The 27,384-nt window shown below is 47.7% G+C and overlaps 1 protein-coding gene across 1 annotated transcript in view; it reads left to right on the top strand.

Annotated features, from left to right (window-relative positions):
• The window catches only part of UCK2 (uridine-cytidine kinase 2), a 73,063-nt gene extending 45,905 nt beyond the window's left edge, over positions 1–27,158 (top strand). Inside the window, exons 2-7 of the mRNA XM_068965653.1 lie at positions 10,233–10,392; positions 11,183–11,279; positions 17,945–18,087; positions 23,377–23,474; positions 25,506–25,554; positions 26,869–27,158. Of these exons, the coding sequence (XP_068821754.1) occupies positions 10,233–10,392; positions 11,183–11,279; positions 17,945–18,087; positions 23,377–23,474; positions 25,506–25,554; positions 26,869–27,008 (687 nt within the window). The 3' untranslated portion in view covers positions 27,009–27,158. The remainder of the gene's footprint in view (positions 1–10,232; positions 10,393–11,182; positions 11,280–17,944; positions 18,088–23,376; positions 23,475–25,505; positions 25,555–26,868) is intronic.
• Positions 27,159–27,384: the final 226 nt, after the last annotated feature.

The following is a 27,384-nucleotide window of genomic DNA, read 5'->3' as shown; positions in this document are numbered from 1 at the left end:
TCTTTGTGTGAACATGTTTTCATTTCTCTGGGATAAATGCCCAGGAAGGAGTACAATTGCAAGATCATATAGTAGATGCGTGTTTAGTCTTTAAGGAAAGTGTCAAATTGTTTTCCTGGGGAGGTGAGCCACTTACATTTCTTTTTTAAAATTATTTTTAATTTTTAAATTAATTAATTAATTATTTTTGGCTGCGCTAGGTCTTCAATGCCCATGCCGGCGTTCCCTAGTTGCGGCAAGTAGGGGCTGCTTTCTGGTTGTGGTGTTCAAGCTCCTCACTGTGGTGACTGCTGTCCTGGAGCACCGGCTCTAGAGCACAGGCTTTAGTAGCTGTGCCCCCAGGCTTAGTTGCCCTGCTGCATGTGGAGTCTTCCTGGATCAGGGATCGAACCCGTGCCCCCTGCATTGGCAGGCGGATCCTTAATCCCTGGACCACCAGGGAAGTCCCCTCACTATAGTCCTTTACAGAGTAACATGGTCTGTAACAATTCTTGTATTTATTTACTTGCATTTGGATTTCAGAGGAGTTTTGGGGCCAAGGAGGTGGCTGATGAATGATGAATCTGTCAAAATCTGGAAAGGACAACTTGAGGAAGTTGAATCTCCTAATAGAAGATTTGATCCCCTTTCTTCAGAGGCTGTGAGGGATAAATGGGAAGTTGGGTTTTCGAGGACAGTGAAAGAGCCTTTCCAAAAAGAAGGGGAAGTGGGTGTCTGGCACACACTTTCGGTTTCCTCCCCCTGCTGTGCTGCAGTTAGACACGGGTGCTGGAGGAAACTTAAAGAGAAAATGAAAAAAACAATCTTTTGAGAGCCAGATAGTCTAACTTCCGGTTTTCCACGATTTGGATAAGGACTGCTGGAAAGGAAGAGTTAACTCAAATATACTTGGTGCAACAAAGCACTCTTGTGCTGTTAAGTCCTTGTTAAATGTTTACTCATGTGTGGGCTTCAATTTGCAGAGATTCAGCCGGGGATCCCACTGGCACATTGTGCTTGCCTTTATCCGTTCACTTTTCTAAGAACAGAAGGGAGTCGGCTTTCTTTTTGTGCTTCTCTCCAGAAGGACTTCAAGTCTTGGGCCATAATTTTTGCAACGGGCATATTATCCTTGCTTTGTAAGCCAAACTGTACCAAGTGGGTGGGTTTTGGTACACCTTGTCCAAGGGTGTGCTCGTTTTTCCCTCGAACAGGGGGTTCGGTTGTCTGGGTTTTACCCTCTTAGCTTACCTCCTGCCCCTCAAGTAAAAGGGGAAGGAAAGAGATCCAGCTTCACGTGTATCCACAAGGCAGTGGGAGCTGACCCTCCAGCACTCCTCCTCTTGGCTTCTACCTTTTGCAGAGGGCTTCATGAGGAGCAAATTCATCAAAGCCAGCAATCAGCCTAGATGCATCAAATTTGGGGTGGAGGGGAGAGTGGAGGTGGTGTCTTTTGTGTATGTCCTGTGGGGAATACAAAGAAGTGTCCACAGGTTTTATATTCAGGCTCAGAATCAGCACAGGAGGTTGAAGTCAGTCACAGTTTCGTACTGAATGAGTGTAGGCCAGCGGTGAGGCCCGCATCACTGCTTGAGCAGAGGCCCTGTCTCTTGCCTGCTGTTTCACCCGTGTTGGATGGTAGGTTAATACCTGCCACCAGGCTGTGGATTAAAGTGGAGCTTGGCTTCGCATGAGGACCATGGGCAGCAGTCCCTCTCCTGTTTTTTTTCCTGTTGAAAAATAGGGAAATATATAGTTTTCCCTATATAGGAAAAGTGTAGGAAATATTGTATTTCCTAATAGGAAATAGGATATAGGAAATAGAAACATAGTTATTTTACAATTTTGTGTTATTTTCACATGTACAGCAAAGTGTGGGTCAGAAGTGACTTGTCTTACTGTTTTCCTAGTAAAATATTTCTCAGGAAAACTAACTTCTAAGGAAGTCCAGCAAGCCTGTGCTTTGCAGAGCCCAAGGAGAGGAAATTACAGAGCCTTACTGAGAGTGTGTGTTCCCAGTAGCTCCTATATTATACACTGTGGCCGCTGCACCTGTGTGGTAGGGTCACGGTGTCTCTCATGAAGAGAAGAGGTCTGCGTCCCGTTCTGATGCAGCGGCAAGGCAGGCGGTGTGTGTGGTTGTTGAGGTCTGGCGTCCTGAAGCTAGCCTGCATGAGTTTGAGGACCAGCTCAGCTGTTCTCTTGGTGTCTGATCTTGGGCCACGTCACTTAATCTACTCCTCTGTGCCTCCATTTCTTCTGCGTAAATGGGCATAAGAAGAACGTGCACCTCATAAAATTGCAGATTAAATAGCGTAGTAAATGTAAAATCCTTAGAACAGCCCCTGGCATTTGTATGTTCACTATTGTTCGTCATCCCTCAGTTGATTCTGAACCAGTTTAGTTTCACGAGTAAGTATTCTTTGAAGGAGTTTCTCTGTCGGGGTTCATGACTCCAAAGAGAACAGAGCCAACTATGTAATTTTACAAACCTAGAAATGAATTATTTTAAATGTCTTTGCTAGGAGTAGAGCTTGGATTCAGAGTTCATTGAAAAATCCTGGGAATATGTCAGTGACTGTTGATCAACCAGAGTTTTTCTCAGGTGGGAAAACACCTGGGATTTTCTAGGCTGGACTACCTTTTTAGTACGAACATGAATCAGGAATTAAAAATGAGAGTTTATATCGTGGGAAGTTTTGTATTTGGTACCATTTATAATCTGGTTTCCCCCCTCCCAGTCATGCCTTCCCCTGTGGAGAGCTTGGGCTGCAGCACAAGCAAGGTGCTGAAAGATGGGGATGATGTTACTCTGACACATCAGGGTAAATACACAGAGAGAGGCTGGCAGGTGGCAGAAATGTACCCAGTGGTCTGGGACAGTGGTTGAGGCAAATGTTCCCACCTCACCTTTTACAACAAAGAAATTATTTGGCTGAGGGGATGCTTGTAGCAAATGGCTGCTTGAGCTCCAGCCATCAAGTCTTCTTCTAGCCAACAGGAAGAAGAGAGTCAAAAGGGGACTCTTATCCTTTAAGGAGATTCCAGAAGCTTCTGCCTCACACCTCTACTTGTCTGTTTGGTCAGAACTTAGCACAATCACAAGCTATAAGCTGGGAAATGTGGTCATGTGCTCGGCTAAAACTCAGAGACTGAGATTTGGTTACACAACTAGTTATCTCTGTTTGAGTATGTTATGTACTACAGGATGGAATCAAGACTGATGGTAAGGATGAACAGGGTAAGCTATATATTTGAAACTCCAGACCTGAAGGGAAAAGAAAAAGATACTCTGCTGGATATCAGTTCAGACAGTCCCTGTGTTCATTCATCTAACCACATTTGAGTGAGCCCACCAGGTGCCAAAGCCTGCCAAGCCCTGGAATAAAAGCTGAGTCACAACTGGTTCCTGTGCTCCAGGAGCTCTTAGTTATTGTTATATAGCAACTTAGTGAGTTTCTGGTTCAGATCTTAGCTGTTTGTGTTTGTGTGTGGTGGTGATAACTGTATGGGAGCTAGCAGAACCAACTTAGCAGTGCATGGGTTCTGGGATCATCCATGGCCCCACGGTTGGTTGGCCTTACAGATATTCCCCGGGAAGCATTGAGTGGCGCCTCCCTATTGCTTCCGCATAGATGGTTTGACCAGGAATTGAGTCAGCAGGTTTGAGCTTTGTTCTGTCTCAGGGCAGATTACTGGGGCTTTGGTTTTCTCATACTTGTGAATTAGAGCTTCTGAACTGCATGGAGAGGAATCCCTGCCTTCAAAGGAGTGATGTAATGTCTGGGGGCATGCTGGACACCATACAGGTTAGTTGTGTGTTTCTTAGTGATAGTGACAGGGAAAGCTTCTGTCAAGATATATTGAGGTAACTTGCACGCAGTCCCTGAGTGAAGGAGTTAGATTCTTGCACTCTTGGCTGCTGGATGGCGCCATCAGGGCAGGCACTGACTGATATCCACAACCCATCCTGAAGGGCTGGGAGGGAGAGATGCCACAGGTGCCTCACCTGGGGCTGGCTGGCCGTCTTAAGCCCCAGGCCGTGTCATTGCTAGATTTTCCTCCACCTGAGCTCTCTTTTGATGAAGCCGCTTACTCTGAGCAGCACAGACAGCTTGATGGCATCCCGCACTCTCCTGTAAGGTGGCCTTGAGAGACGCCTACGCCGTCGCCTGAGGACATACCAGCCTGAAGCCCTTTGCAGTGCGGACCTGAGTTGCTCTGAGCTGACCAGCTGGGGCTTCTTCCAGGCTGTGTGGTGGGGTGGTTGGTGCTTCCTCGGCTCTGTTTTCCTCACTGGGCAGTATTGGGGTGGGCAAGGGAATCTTAAGGAAGGTCTTGGAAGACACACTCAGACACACTAGAAGTGTCACACTGAGATGGTGTCTAGGCTGTCTGAGCCCTTTCTTCTGAGAGTCAATTGAGGAAATCGCTGTACTGCTTGGAGCAAAATGGGAACCAGTGAGGACATCCGCCCTGTTGGAAACCACTAGCTGGAAGGGTCCATTGGTTCGCTGGTGACTGAGCTCTCCTGGGGCTTCCCAAGTGAGAGGGGTCTCTGGGAAGAGAGACTGCCGCACTGGTCAGCACATCTGAGCACTGGCCTAATGATGAAGTCCAGGGTTGGCATGTTCTAGAAACTACAGCACAGGAAGGAATCTGAAAGGCATTGTGAGTGGTTGGTTCTCCATCACCGTAGCTGTTTGTGAGACTTAATCCTATAGACTTTTCTTAAACGAATTTTCTAGGCCCCCCAGCATTACTGGCTGGATTCTTTGAACACAATCCTTAAGACTAAATACTTTGAACATGTGTGTGTGTGCTTTTTAGCTTCTTTTTGATATACAGATCACTTGACTGCCTTGAATTACATGAAATTCTGTGGAAGTTGACTTTAATGATACAGTGTGACTAAACAGTATTATATTTCTAAGTAGTCCCCTCCGTGTTCCCTGGAAGTGGAGTAAATGTATATAGAATATTGGGGGTGATGCCAAAGCTGCTTCAGTTCTAGAATAGTGAAAAGAATTGTGCCTTTGCAGTTAGAAGATCTGCAGTTAGGCTTGAGATTCAGCTCCATGACCCTTGAGCAAGTTGTTTTGCTTAACTGAAATCTCTAAGCTTCAGTTTCCTCATTAAGGTGGAAAAAAAAGATAAAACTATATCTTTTGTAATAGAATTAAGTGAGATGATATCTTCAAAATGGCACAGTAGTGAAGAAATTGTAAATTGTCTTCACTGATTCTTCCATTTAATCTTTTTTCTTTTTCTAAAAGTAACCCCATATTGATCTTAATTTTGTATTCAGACAGCAACCCTAAGCTGACTTGTTACTGTGTCCCTGCAAAACTGGCCCTCCCTCCCCCTTAAAATAGTTAAAATAGTGTGCTAAAAGTGGCAGGGACAGAATCTGTTCAGGATACATTGCATTATGTGTAACTGAGTTTCCTCCCAGCCCCATGAGCGGTGCCAGTTTGCTGGTGAGGTTTAGCTGGAAGGAGAGTAAGTGGCTCCAGAGTGGGGTTCCTTGGGTGAGAGTCCTGGCTCCCCTGCAGCTGGCCTTGGGCTGTGCCTCTCTTCATCTCGGTCTGCACTGAGTGGGTATAATAATAACGGCCAGCATACAAAGTTGTGATGGGAAATGGAATGATTTAAAAATATTGAGCCCAGTGTGGGCTTCCCTGGTGGCTCAGTGGTAAAGAATCCGCCTGCTAGTGCAGGGAGGCACAAGAGACTTGGGTTCCGTCCCCAGGTTGGGAAGGTCCCCTGGAGGAGGAAATGGCAACCCACTCCAGTATTCTTGCCTGGGAAATCCCATGGACAGAGAAGCCTGGCAGGCTACTGTCCATGGGGTCACAGAGATTCCAACACAACTGAGCACACACCACACAACTAGCACATGGAAAGAAGCTGCCTCTAAAGGCACATTCTTCTTATATCAGTTATTATTTTTAATTGTGATGAAACATACATATTAGGTTGGTACAAATGTAATTGCAGTTTTGGAAGTGAATTTTAAATCATTATAACTAGGCTCAAACACATCGTTATGAATGAAAATAGGAACCATTATAATCAACACATATTTGCCAATAAGAAATGTTTGTTTATTCCTATTGCATGAAAATGGAGAAATGTGCATTAAAATGATGTATAACATAACCACATTTAAGAATGTATTCCAATATCAAACAGCAAAGTTCAGCAATGCAAAACCACATTTACTTTTGCACCAACCTAATAGCATAAAATTTACTGTCTTAAAAATCATATTTAAGCATATAGTTCAGTAGTGTTAAGTATATTTGCTTTGAGCCCCAATCTCCAGAACTGTTTCATCATATAAAAAATTATATCCATTATGCAACTCCCCCGAGCCCTTGGCAGTCTCCATTCTACTTTCTATGAATCTGACTACTCTAGATACCTCATGTAAGTGGCATCATATGGTACTTGTGTTTTTGTAACTATAGTTATTAATAAGTCTTAGCTCACCACCAGAGAAGGCAATGGCACCCCACTCCAGTACGCCTGCCTGGAAAATTCCATGGACTGAGGAGCCTGGAAGGCTGCAGTGCATGGGGTCCTTGAGGGTCAGACATGATTGAGCGACTTCACTTTCTCTTTTCACTTTCATGCATTGGAGAAGGACATGGCAACCCACACCAGTGTTCCTGCCTGGAGAATCCCGGGGACGGGGGAGCCTGGTGGGCTGCCGTCTCTGGGGTCGCACAGAGTCAGACACGACTGAAGCGATGCAGCAGCAGCAGCAGCAGCAGCAGCAGCAGCAGCAGCAGCAGCAGCAGCAGCTCACCACAGCAGTTGTACTGTCTCCCATCTTTAGCATTCTAGAAGCTCATGATTGCTTGCCTTCTTCTCAAGCCCGAGTCATTAATTTCTTTCCTGTCTCAAACCCTTTCCTAAGAGAAGAAGACACCTTGCAGCTCCATTTCATCCTTTTGAAGACAGCAGGATTGGAGAAAAGGGAAATTGAAAGTGAAAAAGACATGAAAGGAGGGACTCATTTACTCATTGCAGAAGTCCTCTGTTGCACTTCTTCCTTCTGACTGTGTGAAGATTCAGACCTAAGCGCCAGAAGACAGAATAATACAATGACCCTCTCCCTGATTCAGCAGTTATCTAGATATTTTGGGCCCATTTTTAACAAATGTTTCAGGGAGAACAAAATACTAGAAAAATGTAGATTAACTTAGAGGCTGGTGTTTCTTTGCTTGTTGATGCGGTGGTGTTTATCTCCTGAATGATGAAGGGTTTCTTATGCCTTGGAACTTTCTTTCTCTCTCTCTTTTTTTGTACTTAAAAAACTAATTTCGTTTGTTTACTTATTTGTCTTTGGCTGTGCTGGGTCTTGTTGCTGCACAGGCTTTTCTCTAGTTTTAGCAAGTGAGGCTGCTCTCCTATAGTGGAGTTGCGTGGCGACTCTTGTTCTGAACCTCAGGCTGTAGGCGTGCAGGCTTCACTAGTTGCGGCACGTGGGCTCCAGAGTCACAGCTCCCGGGCTCTAGAGCACAGGCTCAGTAGTTGTGGCGCAGGGACTCAGCTGCACGTGGGATCTTCCTGGACCAGGGGCAGAACCCTGTGCATTTTGCATTGTCGGGTGGATTCTTTACCACCTTATTCCAAGGAAGGAAGGAAGGAGCCCCCACGGGAGCCCTGCCTGAAACTTCTGATTGCCTTCTTCTTCTTTTTTTGGAGTATAGTTGATTTACAGTGTTGCGTTAGCTTCAGGTGTGCAGCAAAGTGATTCAGTTATACTTCTGGTTTCCAGATTCTCTTCCTCTGTAGGTTTTGCAAGATACGGTAGTTTCCTGTGCTATACTGTAAATCCGTATTGTTTATCTACTTCATATACAGTGGTGTGTATATGTTAACCCAAACTCCAAATTTATCTCACTTCCTCCTGCTGACTTTCTTTTAAACATTTTTTATTCGTGAGTTTGCTTTTGGCTGTGCTGGGCCTTGGTTGCCGAGTGGGCTCTTCTCTAGTTGTGGCCAGCGGGGGCTGCTCACAGCCTTCTCATGGCAGTGGCTTCTCCTGTTGCAGGGCATGGGCTCGAGGCCCGTGGGCCTCAGCAGTTGAGGCATATGAGCTCTAGAGCACAGGCTCAGTAGTTGTAGCACTCGGGCTTAGTTGCTCTGAGGCATGTGGAGTCTCCCCAGATCAGGGATCAAATCTGTGTCTTCTGCGTTGGCAGGTGGATTCTTCACCATTGAGCTACCAGGAAAGCCCCAGTTCTTTGGACTTCTAGAAGGAATTCTATTTACTAGTGAAAACTGCAGGTGTAAGCGTTCCCCACTCATAGCCTTATGGTAGAAGAAGCAGATGGAAGCTAGGAAAAGGAAGTTATGAATCTATACAAGTATAAAAACTCAAAAGTTTTTAACTGCATAGAACCTTTGGTTCTGTTACAGCTTTTTCATTTTTGAATCTAGTTTAAGTCATATGCAAGCTTTATATCCTCCTATGATTGTTTTTATGGCACATCTGTCGTTCCAAAAATCCTAAGTAGTTTAGGTGTTTTATTTGTGTATTAATATGCAAAAATGTCATAAAAGTAAAATAACTTTCTAATAACTAACAGTGGAGTCAAAATATTATTCTCCTGCAGATCCTTATAAAATAACAGTGTGTTTCACAACTTACACAACAGGACATACTGTGCGAAATAGTAAGGAATAGTGAGTTTTCCTTGTGCTTGGACAAATCAAATACATTCTTCATATGAATTGTAACTTTTAATTAAAAGTTTCCTGGTTTTTCCCTGTTAAAATCAGTTGGTAAAATAGTCTCAGTTGTAAGACTTCGAAGGATGAGCCCAAGAATCCTCTCATTCTTTCACCTTTAAACTGTGCTTGTCATCAGGCCAGCCAGTTCCATAAGGGCACTTCCATTACCTCTTCTAGAGGTTCTGTGATATAGACATTCTTACTTTTCAGTTAATCTTTGTAGCAAGTGAGGAAGAAATCAGTTATTTGATAAATACAGTCCTTCACTATCTCATTTTTAAAAAGATCTTTATTGATGCGGACCATTTAAAAATTCTTAAAAAAATTTTTGTTTTATTTTTTAAAAAAATTTGGCTGCACTGAGTCTTTGCTGCTGTGTTTGGGCTTTCTCTGGCTGTGGTGAGCGGGGAGGCTTTGTTGCCGTGTGCACGGCTCAGTAGTTACGGCCTATGGGCTTAGCTGTTCCACAGCACGTGGCATCTTCCTGGACCAGGGATGGAACCTGGTAAGAGGCAGGCAGACCACTGGACCACCAAGGAAGTCCTAAAATTCTTTATTGAATTTTTTACAATGTTGCTCCTGTTTTATGGTGTTTTTTTTTTTTTTTTTTTCCTGGCCACAAGGCGCATAGAATCTTAGCTCCCTGACCAGGGATCAAACACACACTCCCTGCGCTGGAAGGCAAAATCTTAACCACTGGACTGCTAGGGAAGTCCCGACTATCTCATTCTTTTGAATGCACTTGTTTTTATACTTTTCTAAGAGTGTATGTTCGTTCATTGGAGAGGAAAGAAGTCAGATATGTGTATTACAAGTATGTAGGTTCAAGTTCACTGGGAGCTGGTGTCCCTACTCCTAGTTAGGATGCCCTGCTGTTTCTAGTATTGGTGACGTTTGTGTCTCCAGCTCCATAAGTGGAGGCATACATCTGTGAAAAGGTTGCCTGGTGTTCTGTGTGGACCATGAGGTCCGTGGCTGTAGACCAGAGCAAAAGACTGAAGAAGGATGGAAGCCAAGGCCTTGGCCTCACTGCCAACCTGAGATTCCTTTGATATAAAGAGATGTGTAAGGACTGAGATGTTGTGTAAATGCTCAGTCATTTCATGACCCAGCAGCCCTTTGGCCCATTAGCACATCGTCACTGTGCCCTTTCCCTAATTTCTGTTGTCTTTTTTGTGTCTCTATACTAGGGTGGAAGTAAAGGATAAAATAGCATCACCTTTTATTTGCGGCTTTGGGGAAGGCTTTATGAATAGAAGTAGAGATTACTGCCCTCGTCCCCACGTCGTCACTGTGGATACTTCAGCATAGTAATTTGTGTTAAGGAATGGGGAAGGAAGCCCCTGAATTCCTTCTCAGCACACGTATCCTCCCTTCCCCTACTGCATCATCCGCGGTGGTAGCCTTTGCATTCTTCTTTGCAAAGGCCCTTGCTCGGGGCACACAGTCAGCTTGGTGGCTTGGCCTCACCCTGTGGTCTAAGCTGCTCTCTTCTCTCCCTGCAGTCTTCCGTCTGTGCTAAGATCGTGCAGCTTCTGGGGCAGAACGAGGTGGACTATCGCCAGAAGCAGGTGGTCATCCTGAGCCAGGACAGCTTCTACCGTGCCCTCACTTCAGAGCAGAAGGCCAAAGCCCTGAAGGGCCAGTTCAACTTCGATCACCCAGGTGAGCTGGCCCATCGGAAGGGCCTGTAGAGGTGTTGATGGAAGAAGTGGCTTAACCTCTCTGAGTCTGTTTCCTAGCCATTGAATGGAGGGCTGTTAGGTACCTTGCAGGCTTGCTGTGGGCTTATAGGACAGAAGGGCTTCCACAGAGGCTTCTGCAATGCTTGGCTCCTTAAATACTGATCGAATCTGCGTCTGAACAAGGGTGACTCTTGGAGAAACCCATGACTCAGGGCGGAACAAACACAGGCCAGAACAGCTGGTTCTCCTGCCTCCTCTGGTCTACACAGCCTGTGGCCCCCACCTCCTGCTACCACCTGGCACATGGGTGTGCACGGCTTGTGTGTTAAACTCACCCAAAGGCAGAAAGGGAGATTGAGGTCCAGTGGTTTTTGCCCTGTCAGTCCTAGGTCAGCACACTGCCTCTTAAGCTGGTTTAGGGTTCTTTCAGTTGCAGGAGTCAAAACTGCCGTAGTGCCTGCTGTCCTCACCTAGTCGTGAGGTTATCTTTCATATGCTGGGTTTAGAGAGAGGCGAGAGATACAGGCCAGGGATGGGACATTAAGGCAAAAGAAAAGAACTCACTTCTAGTTCTCAGAACTCACACATTTTGGTTTGAAATGTAGAGAGTTTGCATCCTGCTTTGGGTTGAAATTAGACTTTTTTGGGGAGAGGGGATGCTTATCTACGCATATATGGGTAGAACACAGGCTTAAAGGGATGCCTGTTCATCATTGCAGGAGAAATCATTTTACAGTTAGCAGACATCTTAACAGTTTGATTTCCTTCAGATGCCTTTGACAATGAACTCATCTTCAAGACACTCAAAGAGATCACGGAAGGGAAAACTGTCCAGATCCCCGTGTACGACTTTGTTTCCCATTCCCGGTAAGTGAGCTGTTCCGGGCTGGGGACCGCTGCCTGCTGCTCCTCAGAAGTGCCAGCCTCCTGCCCCTCCCGCCGCCTGGTGCCCGCAGCAGCCTGTCTGCGGTGGGGCAGTGACGCCAGGGTGTCCGCAGGCGCACAGCTCAGGGATTCATCTGAGTGCTTCCTGGAACAGTCCGATCGCGCTCATCCCGCTTTGTTACCCTGAAGGATGGATTTGTGAACTTGAGCTCAGGTGAGGGACTGCACGTTCCTCCTTATCCACGTGCCCGAGATGCTGCTCCTAGAATAAAAAGCGAGGGGCCAGGGTGGAGGGAGAACGAGAAGAAGAACAAGGAAGCTGTTACTTCTGCTCTCTGGTTCACTGTGGACTGGGCTGTGTGGAGAGCTCGGAGAGTCCTGAAGTTTCCAGGACTAGATAGACCCTCTAGGGAGCTTCTCAGGGCAGATCTGTCCTTCCATTTGTCAGTCTTCATGCTTCTGTTTGAAGCTGAAGCTCCAATAGTTTGGCCATATGATCCAAAGAGCTGACTCATTGGAAAAGACTGCCTGATGCTGGGAAAGATTTGGGGCAGGAGGAGAGGGAGCGACAGGGGATGAGATGGTTGGATGGCCTCACCCACTCAATGGACATGGGTTTGAGCACACTCTGGGAGGCAGTGACGGACAGGGAAGCCTGGCGTGCTGCAGTCTGTGGTGCCGCCAAGATTTGGACCTGACTGAGCGTCTGAGCAACAGCAGTGCTCCTGATCAGTAGAGGAGTGGGTTGACTTCCATCACAGCCTCCTCCCCTCTGAGCGGTGAAAAGGGGCTTCTGGAGGGTTTCCCTCCTGCTGGCCTAGAGCTCCTTCAGAGCTGCCCAGGGCTCTCTGCTCACTTCGGGGCCTCCCAGGCACATCTGACACTCCAAAGTGCTTCATAGCCTGGGCTTCGTGATGGCTCAGTAAGTGCTTTTTCAGCTCGGGGCTGTGTTTGAGAGTTTCTCCCTCCCACTTTTCATTTTCTTTCCTAGTTCCTTTATCTTGTTCTCTCTTGAGTTGATTTTTTTTTTTTCTTAAATGGGAAATTAGATCTCATGCAACTGTTACTACCAAGTATTTCTATGATTAAAAACCTGATCTTATTTAATTAATTTATTTTTTAATCGAAGAGTAATTGTTTTACAGAATTCTGTTGCTTTCTGTCATCAGTGTGAATCAACACGAATCAGCCATAGGTCCCCTCCCTCTTGAACCTCCCTCCCTATCCCCCCTCTCTAGGTTGATACAGAGCCCCTGTTTGAGTTCCCTGAGACATACAGCCAATTCCCGTTGGCTATCTGTTTTACATACAGTAACGTAAGTTTCCATGTTACTCTCTCTCTACGTCTCGCCCTGTCCTCCCCTCTCCCCATGTCCATAAGTCTATTCTCTATGTCTGTTTCTCCATTTAAAAGCCCAATCTTTATCTCCCTGTGTGTTCCTTTAGGACACATCTCAGCTTTTAATGCAGTTTAGCTCACACATTCTGTGCTGCTCTCTGGAGCTTTCTCAGAACTTGAGGGTGTGGCAGAGGTTTGGTTGGAGGAGGACATTGTGATGGAAAGTCCAGCTGCTTTGGTTCTCACCTTCATACCTCTCTGGTATCTATGGAAGCACTTCCTATTATGAACCCGGTTCTATTGACATTCAAAGAACAAAATAGCCCTCCTGTATCTGCCTCTACAGACTGTGCAGGACTAGAGGGATGTTTAGATAGAAACTGGAACTAAGATAAGTAATGAGGGGCTGGGAGAGCGAAGATCTGGGAGGCTGCAGGTGAACAATCAGAGAAGTGAGTTCCCACTGACGGCAGACTAGGCCACTGGAAAAGAGACTGTGTTCATGGCAAGTCCGTGAATCTGCTGCATCTGGGCCCACAGCCTTTTTTTTCCTGGCTGTACCCGGTCTTAGTCACAGAATGTGGAATCTAGTTCCCTGACCAAGGATTCGGGGGGGGGCATTCAGAGTGTGGAGTCTTAGCCCCTGGGCCCCCCAGGGAAGTCCCCACAGCCTCTATGTGGAGTGTCCACAGTTTCCTTGTCTAGCTGTTACGATCTCCTAAAAATTTTAGATTTTGTTTCACTTTCATCTTCTAAGTTTTCCTTTGGCAAAGTAGCTGGAACCACTTAGGGAAAGAGATTCTGGAAATTGTAGTTTCTACCCACTCCAGCGTTCTTGCCTGGAGAATCCCAGGGGTGGAGGAGCCTGGTGGGCTGCCGTCTATGGGGTCATCCAGAGTCGGACACGACTGAAGCAACTTAGCAGCAGCAGCAGCATTAGCAGAGATTGGTGGTGACATCAGGTTGACAAGAGACAGTCAAGCCCACCTGGGGTGGGGCACTGCTACAGAATTAACCTGCAGCCTGACAGGTTAGGCACAGACCTGTGGAGGGATGTAAAGGAGGAAGGAGGCTGGCGTAGTCGAAGCAGGCACTCGTATAGGAAGTGGTACTTAAGCTGTGCGTTGAGAAGCATAAGAAGTTATTGGGAAAGGGATCTCCAAGGTGATGGGTAGGGAGGCATTTCAGGGGCAAGCTTGGTGGGAGATTGCAGTGGGTTGGGTATGGAGGGAAGGGGGTCGGTATGTGGGGAGAGTGGCAGGAGGTGGAGGAGGCTGGGAGGTAGATAGGCCTTAGATCAGGAAGGGCACAGACCTCAGAGCCAGGGCACAAACGTGTTGGCAGTAGGGAGCCAAAGACGGCTATTATGTAGTAGCGGGGAAAGAGGATGCACAGTGCTGGTTATGAAGCCCTTGGAGTGGCCCAGGTGAGACACCGATAAGGGCCCGATGGAAGGGAGTGGAGTGAGGGGAGCTGGGAGGAGTCTGGGCCTGACCAGGTGCAGGAGGTGAAGATGAGTATCTTCTTGGCATGAGCTCCATCAAGGTCATGTATTAACAAAAAACCCCACAGAGTTGCACATCCAGACGTGTTTTACTTTTTTCTCCTAATTCTGGTCTCATATATTTTATTTCAAAATCCTGTTCTTTAGTGGCCCAGAGTCCAACTCTTCTGTGAGGCTTTGTGACCAGCTAAGACCTCAACAGTCCCCCAGCCACTTGAGAGGGACCCAGCCACTCAGGGTTAACTGATCCCATTCCACCCTTGTGTTTTTTGTGGTGCCTACAAATGAATGTTGGGCGGAAACTGAGAAATCACCTGTTCTCTGTAAATACCGTTCTCTGATCTTCCCCTTCTTCACTGTAAGGAATAATTCTCAAGTGAGAAGCTTGTGCTAGGTTATCCCAAATACTCTAATACTCCAGGTTTCTTATGTGAACCTCACAGCCCATCTCCAGACTCCTAAACAGGACATTGCACCATACGTGCCTTCTGGCACATCTTGGGCTAGCTCAATAAATGTTGCATTTAGCTCTAAACTGCTTCAAAGTTTTCTCTCACCTAGACCTTCACGGAGAGTAGGGAAGTGATTGATTCCAGCTTCCGGGGGTACCACCCATGGGGCAGGCAGTTCTGTTCTCCTTCCTGTCCCAGGATTGAAGAGGATGACTGAATTGAAATAGTCAACAGTCTTTTTAGTCTTGATCAGCACTGCCAGACAGTGTCAGTCTGTGTAAGCACAGCCTGTGTGTTTTGCAGATGGAACCCTAGAAATCCCAGGAAAACACATTTTCTTTGTTTCCCAGCAGAGCCTTTCCGCCCTCTTCTTGGCCCAGGGCAGCTGCCTAGAGTGACTCATTGTTTCACTCACTTGTTGATCTCTTTTTCTATCCATCTTGCTTCTGAATTCTGCCCAGTTTGGCTCCTTATCCTGAACCACAGTGGGCACTGTTTTCCAGTACCTGACATTATCCCAGAGACTGGTATATCTCAACCCTGGCTGCAGACATAGCTGGGGAAGCTTTTTAACTGAAATCTTGCCATTCGTGACAAGGTTGGTGGACCTAGAGGGTATTATGCCAAGTGAAACCAATCAGCCAAAGAAAATACTGTATGATTTTATGGATTATGTAGACTCTAAAAACAAAACAAATGAACAGACAAGAAAACAGAGACAAGAGTCATAGCTACAGAGAGCAAACTGGTGGTTGCCAGAAGTGAAGGGAGTAGGGAAAAAGAAATAGGGAGATTAAGAGGTGCCAATTTTCAGCTACAAAATAAGTGAATCACGGATATGAAGTGTACAGTATGGGGAATTTACTCAATAACAATGTCTTTGTGTGGTGACAGGTGATAACTAGACTTAATGATTTTGAAATGTGTAGAAATGTCAAATCACTGTGTTGTGTGCTAGCCACTGACACAGTATTGTAGCTTGATTATACTGCAGAAAAACAAACTGACTAATAGAAAAAGAGATCAGATTATTGCTACCCCCATAGGGGGTTGGGGAATGGGGAGATAGGGTTTGTGAAGGAGGGAGAATTAGATGAAGATAATCAAAAGGTACATGCTCCAGCTTGTAAAGATACCTAAGAACTAGGGATGTAATGTACAGCACAGTATAGGTACGTTCTGTGTGAAAGCAGTTAAGAGTACATCCTAAGAGTTCTCATCACAAAATATTTTTTCTATTTCTTTGATATTTGTTTCATATGAGATGATGGATGCTCACTAACCCCATTAGGGTTATCATTTCATAATGTAAGTCAAATCATTATATGTATACCTTAAACTCATACAGTGCTTTATATCTTAATAAAATCGGGGGAAGCAAATGTAAATTTAAAAAAATAATGTATAAGTATGAAAAAAGAAATTGCTTCTAGAAATGGGAAACACAGTGGCAAAATTTTCAAACTCAGTAGAGGTATTAGCAGCAAAGTGGAAAGAAAAACTCAATTCAGACAATAGAGGATTGATCTGAAGAAATCCTCCATTAATGCATTAATGCCTTAATGGATGAAGAAAGAAAAAGACAGAAAAAAAAAAAAAAAAGATTAAGAGACGTGGAAGGTAGTTCAGACCTGAAAAATATTTAATCAGAAGGAAAGGGAAGAGAATAAAGGCAATATCTGAAGAGATACTAGCTTAATTTTTTTCCAGAACTAATGAAATCAAATCCATAGGATTCATGCCCTGCAATCCCAAACAGGATAGATAAAAAAACAAAAGTACAAGTGAGTTCTGCTTTTTGGAATTGATTCATATTCCACTGTGGCCTGACAGTTAATTTTTGTGCCTGCTGCAGTTGTATTTTAAAGTTTTGTACAAAGTTATGTGTATGCTCAAACCACATTTTGTTAATTGTGTTATTCAGACTTTCCATTTCCTTCTTTATCTGTCAGTTTCTAAAATAAAGAAGTTAGAAGTCTCTCTAATATGAATGTGGATGCAGTTTCTCTTGGTATTTTTATCTGCTCAATATACTGCAAACCTCTGCTGTTAAATAAATAGTTTCATGCCTTAAAAAAAAAAAAAGAAAGAAAGAAATACCTGGGGAGCTTTTAAAAAGTACTGATGCCCTAGCTACACCCTAGACTAATGAAATCAGAAGCCCAGGGGAGTAGGGTCCAGGAATAAATATTTTTAAAAGCTCCCCAGATGATTCTCTGTGCATCAAGAGTTACACCACTGCTCTGGAGTCTCCTGACTGCTCTAACCTGGCCCTTTCCTGCCGTCTTTTCTGCTCCGTGTGCTGCCACCTTGGTAGCTCTCCAGCAGTACTCCCTTAGAATTTAGACCCGAGCCCAGGGGACCAAGCCAGTAAAGAATTGAAGCATGTTTATGGGGAGGAAGTTCCTCCTTGGCAGGCAGCTGCGACGGACTTCCCTATGTTTGCGCAAATAAAACCTGTCATCTTAAGGAGCTTTTGAAATAAATGTTTGGTTTTCTTCACAAATGTTTTCTGCTCTGCCAGTCAGGGTCAGTGGTAAACCTTCAGTGGTATCCTTACTTTACTTCCAGTGAATTTTGAAATGAGGTGCAATGTGGTTTTAGGACAGAAGCAAAAGATAAAAGAGTGCAGTGAGAGTTGAGGCAGGGCAGAGCTAGGCCCCATCAGGCCCCTCCACTTGTTTTCACTGCCCCAGCTTTTGAAAAGTCATGTTTACATTAGTATCTCTCTGCCTGGGGCTTCCCAACCCCGTGGGCAGATGGATGACTGAGTAATGTGTGTCTCTGCTTTGCTGATGAGGAAGAGAGCCAAACCAGGCAGGTCTGGGGCTGTTTCCTCCTCCCACAGAGACCCTTCCCCTTCCCAGTCTCTTATCTAAAGCTTTCTTATCCCCACCTTTCCCTCTGCCCCTTCTGTCTTCCTCCCAGCTGCCTCAGCATAGGGGGACGGGATGGGCTTCTTGGGAGAAAACTGAGTTTTTGAAAGTTCAGAGTGTGAGGCTCCATACATGCCAGGACTCAGAGCGTTCCTAGGGATGCCTCCGGCGGGGTGAGGGGGGAAAGTGCTCACGTCTCCTTTTGTGTGTCTTTATTCTTCATTTAGCAGCAGGCTTTTTTATTCCAAGGAGAGGGATGTAGGCCCACTGTTTCTGCTTTACAGTGAAAGCTCCCAAGAGCTGGTTCCAGGAGGCCTTGGCCCAGCCGCACGGCGCTCATTCTTGGGCCTGCATAGTGGCCCCAGGGCTCTGTGAGGCTATGCGTAAACCCTTCCAGTCCAGGGGCTGGGACTCCAGACTCCCCCTCCCCTGCTGCTCCCACCCGTCCCAGCCCCTCTTCCACCTCTGGTTTGCAGGAAGGAGGAGACAGTCACTGTCTACCCCGCAGACGTGGTGCTCTTCGAAGGGATCCTGGCCTTCTACTCCCAGGAGGTGCGAGACCTGTTCCAGATGAAGCTTTTTGTGGACACAGATGCGGACACCCGGCTCTCCCGCAGAGGTGCGTTCCAGAAGCTGCCGACCGCACATCGGTGGCCTCATGTCCCTGGGGCCCAGTGACGTTTGAGAAGGGATTAGTTTCACTCACTGTTTTGTTAAAGGTTCATGAGGTCACAGACCTGAAATAAGAAGTTTACCTTCTGTTTTTGCTGGGGAGAAGTTTGGCTAAGTGCTTAGCTCCCTATGATTTCCCCATAGGTGTCCCAGTCAAGATGGGGACTCACTATAGCACATCTTGCAGGAACACCTCTGCTGGCAGCTCTGGGCAGCTGGTCCCATCTCCCCATTCCGGTTGCCCTTTGCTGTCCAGAAAGTTCTGTGAACCTTTGGTCACTCTGTCCAGACAGTTCAGGAGCACAGTTGGTTGTTCCCTCTGAACACCTTGAGCCTGTGCGGAAGACACTGAAGTGCTTGTTGGCAGGGAGGCGGAGCCTGTGGACTCACCCTGGGGCGCAGAGCAGAGAGCTCCGGAGGCCGCCTCGTTGGAGAGGCGGGGGCCCGTGGACTCAGCCCTGGGGCGCAGAGCAGAGAGCTCCGGAGGCCTTGTGGGGGAAGTGGGGTCTGGACTTGAATGTGGTGGTCTGATGGCGTAGGCAACCCGAGAAGGTGCTCGCTGCAAAAATAGACACTGTGGCTGGTTAGGACTGTTTTCTGATCTGGATGACAGGGAGGCCTGAGGTCTGTGGGTGGCATCTTGGGGCATGAACCATTGAGGAGAGATGGGGAACCCAGCAGAGTTGGAGCCAACAGGACGCAGCCTAGGCAGTGGGGTGGAAGTGACTGAGGAGAGGGATGAAGGGTGACTAAGGTTTGATTTCCCATCATGTGGAGGAGGAGCGACACAGGATACTCCAGGCTTAGCCCTTAGACACAGAGCAAGTCAGTGGCAGATTCAGATTTCGTAAGCCCCAACCCAAAGCCTTCCAGCCTCAAAGTGTGTGAAGTTTTCCCTTTTCCAGTTCATGAAACAAATTTGTTTCATGGACTGAAGAGCTTGGCAGGCTACAGTCCGTGGGGTCGCAAGGAGTTGGACACAACTGAGCGACTAACACTTAGTTTCTTTCACTTTTCACTGTTTAGATGATGTGTGACTTGGAGTAGGTTGTGTTTTAACCTGTTTGCACCTTATTTTCCTACTGGTGGATCATGTAATGACTGGTTAGTACTCCTAGGATAGTTGTGCTGTGAGAGGCAATGCCTGGTGGTGGCTTTAGTGGATAAATGTCACCGTGGCAGATCAGAAACCTGCTTCATTTGAGATGGTAGCTGATGTTCTGTTTTCCCTAGTGTTCCGTCAGGACTTGTCAGAACCTCAGGAGACATGTCCTCGGGAGCTGGTAACACCTGGGCTGATACCATTAGTCCAGCAGGTGGTACTAACGTCCCAGGGGATGGCGTGATGCCTGAGAGAGAGACGTAAGTACAAACAATATGGAAATTGGAACCACATTTTGTGGTGTGACATGCCTGATTTTCGATGGATAATTCTGGGATGGATTAGATAGGTCTCATCCCAGGATCCTCCCGTGAGATGGAGGAGAGGCTTGAGGTGACGGTGGCCTTTCCGAGGGTTTCTCAGGGCCAGTTCTGCACCCCTCGCCTTCCCCGGCGCCCCTGCGGCGGCTCACCTCAGGGCCAGTTCTGCACCCCTCGCCTTCCCCGGCGCCCCTGCGGCGGCTCACCTCAGGGCCAGTTCTGCACCCCTTGCCTTCCCCGGCGCCCCTGCGGCGGCTCACCTTGGGGCCAGCTCTGCACCCCTCGCCTTCCCCGGTGCCCCTGCGGCGGCTCACTGTCTTCTTTCAGATCTGCCATCCTGTCATGTCACCTACTGCCGAGTTACCCTTCTGCTGGTCGAGTGGGACTTCCCAAATGCTGTTTCTACAAACTCCCTCTCTGTCTCTGTAGGGCAGGAGAACATGCTCTGTGGGCTGGGGCAGGGTGGGGGTAAGGGAGAGGGAAGGAGGGTCAGGAGCTGTGGAGCAGGACATTCCTGGGGACTTGAGTGAGTGCCGTGGTCTTACTGTCTGTGGGTCACATCCTCCCGGGCACACTCCAGGTTGACCCTCATGTGGAAGGGAGGGAGTCTCATAGCCTTTGGAAAGACTTCCTTCCTTCCCAGGGGGCCCCTTGGTGTCTAGGGGATTGGTCTCCTCCCAGCAAAGCCTGCTGTCCCCTCTGTGTGAGTGTAGCCTAGCTTTGAGGCAGGATCAGAGAGGACCTGCAGTGGGGCCCTGGGACCGCTGGCCTCAGGCCCGCCTGCCACGGCCCTCTTTCCAGCTTACATAGAATTAGGGCTTCGCTGAGCCTTGACATAGGCAGTTGGTTCTTTTACTAGAATAACACATCTGCTCAACTGATCTTTAAAGGGAATTGACAACCGTGGAGGAACTGTGTTTATTCTGGTCCTTCTGCATTTGGTTCTTGGCTCTGGCTGACCAGAAGCAGCAGAGGCTGATTTGGAAGGGCCGAGTGGAAGGCAGGCAGGGAAGAGCAGGCCTGGAGTTTCCTGCCCTTTACCCTGCAGGGCGCTCTGAGATGACCTGCCCGGCCCAGCAAGTGTGCCGGGGTTACAGACGGTTTTGAGTCTCTGGAGTTTCCGGATGGTGCCAAGACCTTGTTCTGATTCAGTGGTTGGCTTGGTTACGCTTCCTGACTCTGAGGAGGAGGGCACTTCACTGTAGTGAACTAGCTGGTCCCCAGGTGTCCTGGGCCCAAGGAGGGGTCCCGTCTGTCTAAGGTGGTAACTGGATGGGAGGCTCTTGGGAGCAGAGGTGCACGAAGCCTTCTGTTTTGTGTGTTCGCATGTCTGGACAGCCCTCTGGCCCACTGCCGTCTCCTGTTCCAGCGTGGAAGCTGCGGGACGTCTCCTCCCGTCTGCCTGTTTCCCCCTCGCCGTCCTGTCTTTCCATGTGTCTGCCCTCCCCTCCCCCCGGGAGCCCCACCCCTTCCTTCCCGGCTGCTCTCTGGGACTCCACCCCCACCCCCGCTGGGTCCAGCCTGCTTAGCTGAGTTCCCGGCTCGTGTCCTCCTGATGGTCTGCTTTATCAGGGAGCCATCCCTCTCCTGGAGCTTCCTCAGGTCCTGTCAGCGTCGTGATCGTGTCTCTTAGGCTTACTGAAAGCACACCACGTGCCAGTCATGGTGCTGAAGAATCTTACGCACATCTCCAGTCTTCCTAAGTGACAGCTTTGTGAGACAAGGTGCTATTGTGGTCTCTGCTTTACAGTTAAGGAAAATGAGCTTTTTGTCTGAGGCCACAAAGGTAGTAGTTAATGGGGTCAGGATTCAAATAGAGAAGGTTTTGCCTCCGTTGCTCTAGATGATGGGGCCAGAAGCAGCTTTGGGCTCCAGAGCAGAGGCGGGTGTGATTCACCTGCTCCACCCGGTCTCTCCCCTCGTGGTCCTCACTCCCGTGACATGACAAGTGATGCTCTAGGTCCGCAAGGCAGAGGAGAGCTGCAGATGTGGGCTGAGGGCAGCGGCAGAGCACTGTGAAAGGGGAGAGTCTGTGCGTGTGTGTCCTAGAGGGAGGATGGAGATTTCCACGGCGCTGAGGCTGTCAGCAGCTGTGGGGAATGCATGTCTTGCAAAACAAATCCAGCATCAAGCTCTTGCACGGTTTTGAGTCAAAGTTGCTGAAGTGCAGGCATGTGTTTGCTTCCCCGCTCCCCCCCTGCCCCCTGCTCCCCCCCAGCTCTGATGCCCTTTTGGTCTGACTTCCTTTTTCCTTTGGGCTTTATCTGGAGACATGTGAAGAGCTAGAGGCCACACGGGCTGTGTGTCTTGGCGAGCTTAGCCCCTTGGCCCACAGGCCCGCACTCTGGAGGCCCATAGGGCTTGGCCACGTGGCAGCTGTTGGAACTCCTACTTGGCCGCTGAGTGTCCCTGGCAGAGCAGCGGCAGCAGCTGGAGCAGGGCCCCATGTCCAAATGCCCGAGAAGACCATTTCCTGGCTGGGCTGGGCATGCAGGCAGCTGGGTTTGTGAGGCAAATCCTGACAAGTTAGGGACCAACCAACCATTTTATTAGCAGGGCTCATGGGGGGAAGACCCTTGTGAATCGCGGAGCTGGAAGTCAGTGGTGGTAGCAGTGTATTACCTGGGTTTCTGAAATGGGGTCTTCCTGACAGTTTTCCAGCCTTCTGATCTTACAGACTTCACACCAGCCTGGACTGTAACCAGAGAAGCTCTGTTTCCCGCCCCTCCCCACGTGCGTGTGTTCCTGTGTGCGTGCATACATGTCCACAGAATTATTTACAGACACAACTTTCCAGAAATGCACTCACAAGTATTCCCTGTGTTTGTTTACAGTGAGTTTCATCCCATACTGAAACGATTACTTGACAAGTGATTGAGAGGAGCCAAGGGTCCACTGCAAATGATTGTAGATAAATTAATACCCTTCTGGGGTTGGAGGGAAAGATTTTAATAGTCATGATTGAAAACATTTGAAGGAAGGGGTTGCTTTTGATATGGGAATCGAACTCACTTGCTGAGTTTGGGAGAAACTCAGGCCCAGGGAGGCTAGTGTACAGTGGCAGAACCAGGATTCTGGACCCTTTTCTGTGCTTTGACAAAAGACTCTGTTAAAAGCACCCCCCACCCGGAGGAGGAAGAAGGTGGAAGATGATAAGTTTGGGTCCCTCTGGGCTGCTTCACAGCTCTGGCCATGGTTTCTGACACCATAGTCTTCTCATCTTTTGCTTAGTGGTCTCCTGTGTTTGAGGTGGGCAGGTGTGGCTGACTGCAGCTGGGCCCTCTGCCCTACTTCCACCCGGTGGAGGGGCCCCAGTGTGGCCGGGAACCAGGCAGACAGTGGTGGCACATCCACAGAGGGTTGCCAGCCTGCACACAGGTGAGTGCGTGCAAGGGTAATGGGATGAGGACGGGCAAAGGACGTCTTCTGGCAACCTGCCCCTTTTGCCAGGAAGCCCCACCATTTCTCTGGGCCTAGTCTCCTTCCTGTTATGAGTCTGTCCTACCTTTTTGGGGGGGTTCACAATGAAGTTTTATTTGGGGCAAGTGTTGCTTGAAATGAGAAGATTAATGGCCTTTCCCGGAAACCTTTTGCTTCAGAGAGTGTTTTGTCAAAGCTGAGTTTGACTGTAGCAAGACTTGAAAATGCAACTTGTTTTTCCCCAAAGCTGCTGCTGACCGGCGGTTGGTCCAGTCTCTCAGGAATCCGGCATGTGACTCATCCAGAGTCCTCGTGGAGCTTGTATGATCCTGATCAGCCTCGTGAAGGGCGGACTGCACCATTTTCTTGATTCTTGTTTTTCCTTCTCTTCTAGTATTAAGGGACATCAGCGAAAGAGGGAGGGACCTTGAGCAGATTTTATCTCAGTACATTACATTCGTCAAGCCTGCCTTTGAGGAATTCTGCTTGCCAGTGAGTTGTGTTCTTGTTTTTCATTGAATTTAGTGTTTAAAATGTAATGAAACAAATAAAGGTCTCTGAGTTGAGCTCCCCAGCCAGGATCTCACTCGCCCCTCTGGCTGCTCCTCTGTCGAGTCCTAAGAAAGGCAGTCACTGGTGCTTTGTCTCCTGCCCTGGGGCTCTGCCCCGCCACTCTTTTTTGGGGTGGCCCTGCAGGATCCTGCTGTCCGATATTCCTGCAAGCTGTATACTTCTCGCTTGGTGAGCTCATGGGGAGGCATTTTATTAAGGATGCATCGTATCCAAGGATAGACTTGACTACTTGGGTCTTCAGAAGATTTGTGGTGGTTGGCATGTTGGTGCATGAGCTCTCAGCTGCAGAGTCTTCCCTTCTGAATCTCTTCTGCCACCCCCTTTGAGCCCTATTTTGAGCTTGTCATTGGTCCCTATGTAAGTTCCCCTGTGGGAGGTGTACCATGGAGGAGCAGGCTTCCTGTACTTCTGCCCAGGCTCGTCAGGCCTCCCCATGAGCTGGGAACTCTCTAGTGAGATGACTTTCCCAGAAGGAAGGGTAGAGACTGGGCAGTGTTCAGCTTTTAGTGAATCAGCCCTCAGCCTAGGAAGCACCCCAGCTTCCTGAGGAAAGTCAGGCGAACGTTTGGGGAAGGCTGTCAGGGTTACAAGAGGTGGAGTGGTGGGGTGTGAAAGAGGAAGGCATGGGAGAGAGCCTAGCTTTGGAAAGAATTTTAGCTCAGGAGACTCATACCTCATCATACGTCTTTTTCAGGTTGGCTAAACCATGTTCTCATTCCTTAAGAATTCAGAGTTCAGTCCTGGGAGTGTGAGAGAGGCTGGGTCTTCACCTAATCTTGGCTGATGCCTTTAGGGAGACTGGCTCATGTAGGGCTATTGGGAAGTAGTGTCGAGTGGGGATTTCTCTACTTCTCTTAATGTTAATAATTAACTTCTTTCTTCTGTGCTGGAAAAATATGATCCCAAGCTGTCTTTGTTTCTTCAAGTATGTTAGTAGGTTTTGCTTCAAAACCAACTTGACTTTTGTTTCATATCCGGAACCAGGCAGGCTGTGTGAGTCAGCCTGAGTAACCCTGATGCCCTGCTCATTCCCTGGAGAGGCCTGGGTCACAGGATTAGGTTTCTGAGGAGAAGGCAGAGGTGGCTGTAGCGCTCTGAAGTTCTACCCATCCATCTGAGGACCTCTCTGCTCTTTCTAGCTTAATAATAAGAATACAAAGTATTCTTTTTGGACATAGATTACAGTTTACTGCCAACTTTCTGCCGTTTAACTTGTTGTAGTGGAACTCAGAATTTTAAGTAAGTATTTTCTAGGTTGTTTCTGCTAGTTCCCACTGTGCAGCCACTCAGCTTAGGAAAGAGCAGCCCACTGTGTGTGAGCTTGGGCCTGATACATTGTCTGCCTAGTTCACGCTGGGCCTCTGGCCATTCCACAGCTGTAGTATGGACACGGCGCAGGGTGAAGACCCATGTCCTAAGGCATTGTTTACACAGCCTCACCAGGACACAGTAGTTTGTAAAATGGTTCACAAAGTCTCAGTAAACTAAAAAACCCAAACACTGTGCACTTTATTTTTTCTTTTTTTAAGGCTGTGTCATAACAGAGCCAGTGAAAATGGTCATCAGTGGGACTTACACTTTTTCTGACTAGACAAACTGTTGAAGTCCAAGGTGAACTGCTTCTTCATAAGTTTGGGTTTTACGAATTAAGGCTTTTCATAATGGTGAAGAGGCAGATATATATTTAGTTTCCAAGACCATGTTCATTGTGCAGGTTGTAAGCTGAAAAAGTGTTCAATGTTAATGAGAACTCAGGAAAAAGCTGATCTATTATAAATTCGATAAAGTGGATAAAATATATTACATTGGAAGTAACAGATTATTGCCCTCTGGGATTAGTAGGCGAAGGCTGGCCCTTTCTCCACATTCCCTTGGAGAAGGGCTTGGGCCATCTTCTCTCTTTAATGCACTGTAATCCATCTAATGTGTTATAAATATCTTTCTCCACAGACAAAGAAATACGCTGACGTGATCATTCCTAGAGGTGCAGATAATCTCGGTGAGTCCTCGTGGGGCGCCTTGCATAGGGCATGACTCCTCCCTCTGTCAGTTATACTTTGGATAGGACGTGGTAACCAAACAAGGCTCTGTGGGTGTGGCGGAGGCCCTGGCTGCTGCTCTGAGCTGGAAGGGGGTTCATATCTACACACCCGGCGTCAAGGACAGGCCACTGTGTTTACGCACGTACATAAGCGGGGTCAGACGTGAACTTGCTCTTGCTTCTCTGGCAGTGATCGGAGGGCGGTGCATACCTTCTGCTGTTGTTCCCAGTGATACCTGGGCACCTTGTATCTAAGGCCATTTCTAGTAAAAGCAGAGTTCCTTCCTAATTTCATTTAGAAAGCTCAAGGTGGCTTTTCCTGGGGTGGAAAGGATTTTTACCATGTGCATTTATTCATGCATTAGCTTTGCCTTGGCTAGAAAGTAGGACTGTCTGGATTTAGGCGTAATGGGGCAGAGCTGAATTGGGAGAAGACCCTGTTTTCCTATTCTCTTTATAATTTATTTCAGTTTTCCTCTGTTTAAAAAGTTAATTTTTTGCTGAGCCATTTGGGAGTTAGTCACAGCAATGACTAACTAGAGGTGCATTCAAGCCACAGTGCACTCGTCACATCCAGGACACTTAATACCGACTCCTTTAACCTTCCTCAGCCTTTATTGTGTTTTGGAACACTACATTTTTGAGGAGTACAGGCCCGTTGTTTTTATAGAACAGCCCTCAGCTTGGGTTTGCCTTTGTGTCCTCATGACTGGCTTCAGCTCCTACAACGTGGAGAATATGCTGGGGGAGCCATGTTCTTGGGGGTATCACCCCAGAAAGCACTTGTTTATCTTGTTTTTGGCAATGTTAACATTGATCATGTGCTTGAAGCATATGATTTGTTTCTAAGGCTAAGGAAGGAGAGTCCAGTCTTTGGGGGAGAGGGCCTTCTGTGGGGTTCCCTGTCTTTGGGGTGGGGAGCTGGTAGGTTCCCTGGTGGAATGGTGTCAGAACAAAGGCCAGTCCTCACGTCTACAGAATTTGGGTTGATTGCGTCCATCCAGTTCTTGCCTCTGATCGCATCCTGATAAGAAGCCTCACATTCAGGGCTTACTGTGTCCCGGGTTATCCTACTCTGAGAACTCTGCTGTGGGGTCATATTAGTCCCCATAGAGGTCTGGGGAGGTCGGGTGACTTGCCCACAAGCAGCAGAGCCGGCTTCCTGGAGCAGTTTTTCATCTCCGGTTCCTGTGTGCCTTCCACCCAAACAGCCCCGCGGACCTGCCCCTACCCCTGTGTGCCCCTGACACTCTGCCCTTCTCTGCTCCACAGTGGCCATCAACCTCATCGTGCAGCACATCCAGGACATCCTGAACGGGGGCCTCTCCAAACGACAGACCAATGGCTATCTCAACGGCTACACCCCTTCACGCAAGAGGCAGGCCTCGGAGTCGAGCAGCCGGCCGCACTGACCCCATCTCCAAAGGGCTGGAGGAGGGGGCAGGAGGCACTGCGCATCTATACTTGTGGTTTCCTAAGACATTGCTGTATTTAAGAAAACACCATGGAGATGAAATGCCTTTTTTTTTTTTTTTTTGGTACTTTGGAGCGACGAAATGAAACAGGAGCTGACCCTGAGCTTAAATGACAAACTGTGCCAACTACTACTGGTGATGCCTAATTATGAGTCCAACGTGTAACCAGTTATAAATACATATATATATATATATAAAAGGATCTATTTTTGTGTAAATGTACAAATACTGTACAGCTGTTTGCCGTAAGTATTCTGCAGGAGGGCCTGTCCTTGAGTGTGTTGGGGGCTGGACCTGGGGTTTCACACCTGGT

This window comes from Capricornis sumatraensis, chromosome 2, assembly GCF_032405125.1.
Source record: "Capricornis sumatraensis isolate serow.1 chromosome 2, serow.2, whole genome shotgun sequence".
Lineage (NCBI taxonomy): Eukaryota > Metazoa > Chordata > Mammalia > Artiodactyla > Bovidae > Capricornis > Capricornis sumatraensis.
The sequence above is the reverse complement of the archived record's forward strand: the minus strand, read 5'-3'. Positions and strand labels throughout refer to the sequence as shown.